This window comes from Clytia hemisphaerica, unplaced genomic scaffold (genome assembly GCF_902728285.1).
Source record: "Clytia hemisphaerica strain Z4C2 unplaced genomic scaffold, Clytia hemisphaerica genome assembly, whole genome shotgun sequence".
In the NCBI taxonomy this organism is placed as follows: Eukaryota; Metazoa; Cnidaria; class Hydrozoa; order Leptothecata; family Clytiidae; genus Clytia; species Clytia hemisphaerica.
Window position 1 is genome coordinate 2613521 of NW_027104338.1, and position 5672 is coordinate 2619192.

The following is a 5672-nucleotide window of genomic DNA, read 5'->3' on the forward strand; positions in this document are numbered from 1 at the left end:
CGATTTGGGCGCTGCAATCGTTTTCAAAATTATTTTAATACCAAGCCAAGTATTTCAATCTTACGGGGGAAAATCAGATAACATTATTTTACTTTCGTATGAATGGGGTTTTGTTATTTCGTTTACAAATGTGTATGTGTTTATAACTCAACGCGAAAAAATATATGGAAAAATATAATCTAAGCTAACCAGGAGAATATAGAGCAGCCTGAAAGTAGGTCTACAGCGAACAATTCTTAGAAGGCAACCAGCGTTTTTGTAAGTTAGCTAAAAATTTTGAAAAAGCCAAATTGATGTGAAAATTATCTTTTAAAAGCTTTATCTCTTGTTACTTTATCAAATCATTCTTTCTCCTCTTCAATATAGTCAAAATGCTTTTGAGCAAAACGGGATCAAGTCTCAAATGTTAGGTGTAAATAGTGTAAGTACATCATAAATATTACAATATTTATAAAAGATAAATTTTAATTTGTATAAATTGCATTTTATATATCTAATATCAATTTATATATGTTTATAATTTATATAATTTAATATAATTTTACTATTTTTCTTTAAATAATCAAAAAATATAGAAAATTATAAATAAATTTGAAGTTAATGACCTAAATAATATCATAATCTTATAAGTTTTAATCAACAAAAACAATCATGACCTGTTCTTTGTAAAATTTCACCCTGGTTTGATTTTTGAGCAACTTAATAAGTTTAAATAGTTTCTCAAATTTTCTTTCTTCGAAGTTTCTCTCGAATTTTAAACGAGAAGGGTACCTTTTGAGCATTTGAAATGACCAATACTATTTACTTATACATGTTTGGCTGGTGAGTTTGAACTGAATGAAATTGTGTGGCGGGTTGCGGAGCCAAGACTTGTTGTGGTGCACCAGTTGTATGTCGAGACTGTGGTGGCAAACAATAAAGAAGATTGGTGCCACCACTATTTGGTTGCGGTTGTTGAGAATAAAACGGTATCATGTAACCTTGGTTTGTGGGTAAAGCAGTAGCAGTTTGTGGTTGAGAGTGGTGTACCGGCGCATGGCGACACTGTGGTGGGGGTGGATGAGTTCTGTAAACTGTGGATGTTGAAGCTGTCATAAACTGAAAATGGAAAAATATCAAATTTACCAAATGATCTATCATTTTTGATTTTTGATAAAGGATAAACTTAAAAATGTGTGAGTGGAGCAAGAGTATTCGAAAAAGAGCAGAATGTGATTAGCAGAGATATCCTCAAAAAGTCAATTAATATTTGCACCAATGAAATGGAACAAGACGACTTGAAGTCGAAAATTTCAACTAAAGATCGAAGCTAATCTGAAATCCGCTTTACATCGAGCCTTGATGAAAAAATTTTATAAGAGCAACGAGGCTCAAAATCGCTAAAAAAATAAAACCAATTTAAGAACAACGGTTGTTTAATTCTTAAGAACAAATTACCGAAGGGTATATCACCGTCTATCAAGAGTTATTAATTTGATTCTTACAAAGTAAATGCTATATGCTCATATTGCGCCCCATGCCTTGTTTACTTTGTAAGAACTAATTACCGAAAGGTATATCACCATCTATCAAGAGTTATTAGCGAGTTTATGTATGTGTGTTTTTCAGCGACGGAGACGGTAAGGTTCTAATTTGAGTAGATCCTGACCAGCTGAGGACGACGGTAAATCAGCACTTTTACCGTCCTCGATTTTGCGGGGCGGAATTGTGGGTTTTTCCAAATCGCTTCAGTCACTCTACCGTCCTCAAAAGTGCAAATACATAAACTTGGTGTTGGTTTGATTATTATAAAGTATATGCTTATAAGAAAATAAAGAAAAAATCGAAACTGTGAAGCTAAAGACACAAAGATATATGACGTAATCCAAAGAAAACCCGCGAAAATCGTCCGTGTTATACAAGCGTGTAATTTGTAAATTAAATTTAGTGAGTTCGTCCACCGTACTTTCACTTACCACGAGTACTTTCGTTTTCTATTTTTTTTCCTCACCGCAGAATGCTGATTTCTAGAAGTTGAAACCTACCTTAGAAGGAGCTTGATCAGTGGTCATTAAAAGTGTTTGAGTTGGCACCACTGATCTGCGTTGTTGGTCTTGCAGAAAAGCTTGTTGTTGTTGTTGTTGGATGGTTTCATAGTCTTGAAGTGTGATCGGTGAAGAGTAAGTACGGTCTCGGTTACTGTGTTGAGGAGCTGGCATAATGGCTTGTGGTATTTGTTGAGGAAAAAAGAATGCTGGATCATCTTCCGGGATGATGATAGAGGGTGGCTGCACTGGTGACGAATTAGTTCGTGAACGGGCGGCTGCAGCGGCACCTCCACCATGTGTGATCAATACTGGATAGCCGTCCATGCTTTCTTTCCCGTTGAAATAGAATCGTGTACCAGGGATGTGTGACTTCAGATTAAGGCTGCTCAAGTCAAGTTGCTCCAGAGGTGACGGTGGTGTATTCGGGGGCGTCAAGAACGGTGTAGATGGAGTGGTTGTCAGAAGATTCGATGAAGCCATCAACCATTCTAGTTTTGAAAGAAAGTAAAGATTTTGTTAACTACTTAACAATGAAAACAAAGTGAAAGGTATTTTCTTTCAAATGCCATGTTATTTTACGGACCAACTTTAAGTTTAGTATCATTCAATTCCACAACACAAGCGCAAAACACTTTAACTACTAACTTTTAGAAGGTGAAACGTGCTCAAACTGTGAAGCATTTCTTCTGATAGCCCTCCGTACACGCAACTTTGTTCCATTCATGCGAATAGTTTTCCGTTCCACCAGATGGTCAACATCCTCATCATCCTCGAATGTGACAAAACCATACCTTTTGGATGATGAACATAGTAGAATCATATTTTTATGCACTAAGAGTTTGTCCAGAGTTCTCTGATCAGAGTAAAGATTCCCATTAATGATTTTGAGAGGTATAATATATTTTCATGCACCTATTTTTCAATGAAGTACTTATAGCATTATTGATTCATCCCTAACTCACTGCCCCGATGAGACGTTTTCAGCGAGGATAACAATTTCTATGGAAATCCCAAACGAAGGAGATGTAAATTCTATTGCTCCGAAAGATTAAAAAATGCAGTGGGGATGCTTTTCAAGTGCAATTTTTCAACTTTGAGTTTCGAATAGAAACAAAATCAAAGTGAAATTCCCAGTGAAGTTGAAATTCTAGGGTATATTCCCACCACTGGAGACAACATTTTTGCAAAATTTTCTAGTGGGGGCTGGACTACCAGTAGGTTTGTGTATTAATTCGTTGATAATGTTTTTAGAATATTTCCCAACTTTTAGTTGGAAAAATCAACGAATCCAACGAATATAAAGGATACCATTTTCAGTCATAAACCTTCCTTCCTAAAGGCTTATTCTTACCCTTTGCAAGCAGCTGTCACTCGATCCGTTACTATTCGAACATCTTTCACTTTACCGAATTGTAAGAAGAAATCTTCCAATTGTTTTTCTGTCGTCTAAAAATCGGAAAGATTTGAAGATTTGACAATTGCTCAAATCTGCTGATTTATCTATGAAGGGTATTCATTCACGTCTATCCGTCTATATAAATATCGAGAAAAGTAGTACATAATTTCAGCAGAAAGTGAAAAGGAATCGAGTGATTTCAGAAGGTCAAAAGACTCCAAATATTACCAATACGATTATCGATTTGTTGGTTGATACAGGGGTGTCAACAATACATCAAGACTTATTCTTACCTCAGCTGACACTCCACCAAGGAAAAGTTTATTTGGATTTTCTTGTTCCGATTCGGACGGAATGAAAGAGTAAGGCACCGGTGGACTGCCCTAAAAGTTAATTAAAAAATCTGATAAGCTCGATATACTTTTCTTATCAGAATGAAACCATTGTGGGCCTCCCTTTATATTGATTAAAAAGTATACTTTGTCGAGATACTTTAACAATTTCTGTGAATGCTTCGGCATGATGTGATGACTAAACGTATTCCACCATAAATGTTCTAAACAGCTTCATTTCAAACCTTAGTCCCTCGCTTTTTGAAGAGAATATTGATGAAGAGCGCCTTTATCAGAGAACTCTCACAGAATCGAAAAGCCAACACCCGAGACAATTTTAATTAATCAATTTCCTTCCTTACTCAATTTTCCAAAACAAGAAATATTCTCACAGGTCGGTCACAATTTCCCATTTACCCCGGAAAACGATAGAGGAAAATTGTTAAAATTATACTAATTAATCTAGATTCACTTTGCCTTTTTTTAATTGCCTTTAGTTTAACTCTTTCAGTTTATCTTATCCTCGCCGGGCAACAGAGACAGGGTAAAGCAATTTCACCTGAATAAGGATAAAATAGTTCACGTGCACGAGATAGAGAGATTTCGACAACAAATGTGAACTAAACGAGACGTACTAGTAGATAAGACTAAGGAGAACTTCATGATGAGAAAGAAAAAAGGAAAGCTGTCAACAATTATTTGAAAGTAAATCAAATTCAAAGTAAAAATCCTACCTGAGTCACGTCAGATTCGCTAGCCATTCTCAAGGATGAATAAATGAATATACTTCAATATTAAATTTGTAAATTTGAAATCAATCAAAGAAGATAAATCAAAACGAAAAAATGTCAAAAACTATGAACATAAATTTGTGTTGTAAAAATATTGCCACTGCTCTGTTCTTGTGTTGTTGGTATGTGTGTGTTGCTTCTCAAAGATCTTATGTTGTGATGTTGTGTTCATTTTTATGTTGTCCTTTTTGAGGATATCGTCTATTGACTTGAGATTACCCCCATGGGTAAGAAAGTGATCCAATGTCCATAAATTTTTAACAATCAAAAAGTAGAGATATAAATTTTACGTTTTTAATGATTTTGATGATCTCATTTGCAATTACAATGTAATTAACAAAAAGAAGTGGAAATTTAAATCGCAGTGCGAATCATTCGTGTAACAGATTTTGCAAATCTTTTTGTGTCCTTCACACATGCTATAAATTTTCCACATAAATTTTGACAGTTGTTAGAAAAGAAATCTGAGCTTTTTAAAAACAAATTTGTGTCGTCAGGGAATTTCCCTTTCTACTTAAATAACCACAAGTAGTTATTCATACAAAAGTGTTCCAATAGTAAGTTTTAAAAACCCTCTTTCTCTATTGCCGCAATGAGCTTCAGTGGTCTGGAGTGCAGGCTTCAAACCTGTAGACGATGAAAGTCGTAGTGGTTCGATTCCACCCTTGCGGCGCCACTATTGCTGACCTAAAGAAAAGCCTTAAAAACAATAAATGTTAACATCTGAAAAATGACAATCCCACCTACACCCACAGATATCTGTAAAGCCCGAAGGGCTAGATTTGCGGCTTTTATCAAAAAGTGAAGCTCATCTTTGGAAGGATTTCCTACCAGAGTCACGTGACTAAAATATGCAATTTCACCGGTTTGAGAGATGTGAAATAGCGTTTGCCGCGTACGTTTTTTGATCTCGCGCTCCGAAAACAATTAAAATGCTAGATCCTATCCATCGGCACGAAATTTAAAAAGTCAAATTTTTGCTTCACTTTTTTTTGCTGGAGAAAGCTTAAAGTTGCCTATCTAGCCCTTCGGGCTTAGATACGGTAGATATCTGTGCCTACACCTCTGTATCAGAGTACGTCGCTGAAGGCATCGATGGTAATCCCCGAGTAAATTCTGACACTCC

At 35.6% G+C, this 5672-nt stretch overlaps 1 protein-coding gene and 1 non-coding gene across 2 annotated transcripts; one reads left to right on the forward strand and one right to left on the reverse strand.

The window, feature by feature from the left end:
• Positions 1-717: 717 nt before the first annotated feature.
• Positions 718-4717, reverse strand: LOC136817855 (uncharacterized). The gene is made up of 6 exons (XM_067074187.1): positions 4490-4717; positions 3717-3806; positions 3379-3473; positions 2673-2818; positions 2025-2515; positions 718-1098 (listed from the first exon to the last, which is right to left on the reverse strand). Exons 1-6 carry the CDS (start codon positions 4514-4516, stop codon positions 802-804), a joined length of 1146 nt encoding a protein of 381 aa, XP_066930288.1. The 5' UTR covers positions 4517-4717; the 3' UTR covers positions 718-801.
• Positions 4718-5132: 415 nt separating this feature from the next.
• Trnastop-uca (transfer RNA opal suppressor (anticodon UCA)) lies at positions 5133-5219 on the forward strand. Its single transcript has one exon. It is a non-coding gene; the product is annotated as a tRNA-Sec (tRNA).
• Positions 5220-5672: the final 453 nt, after the last annotated feature.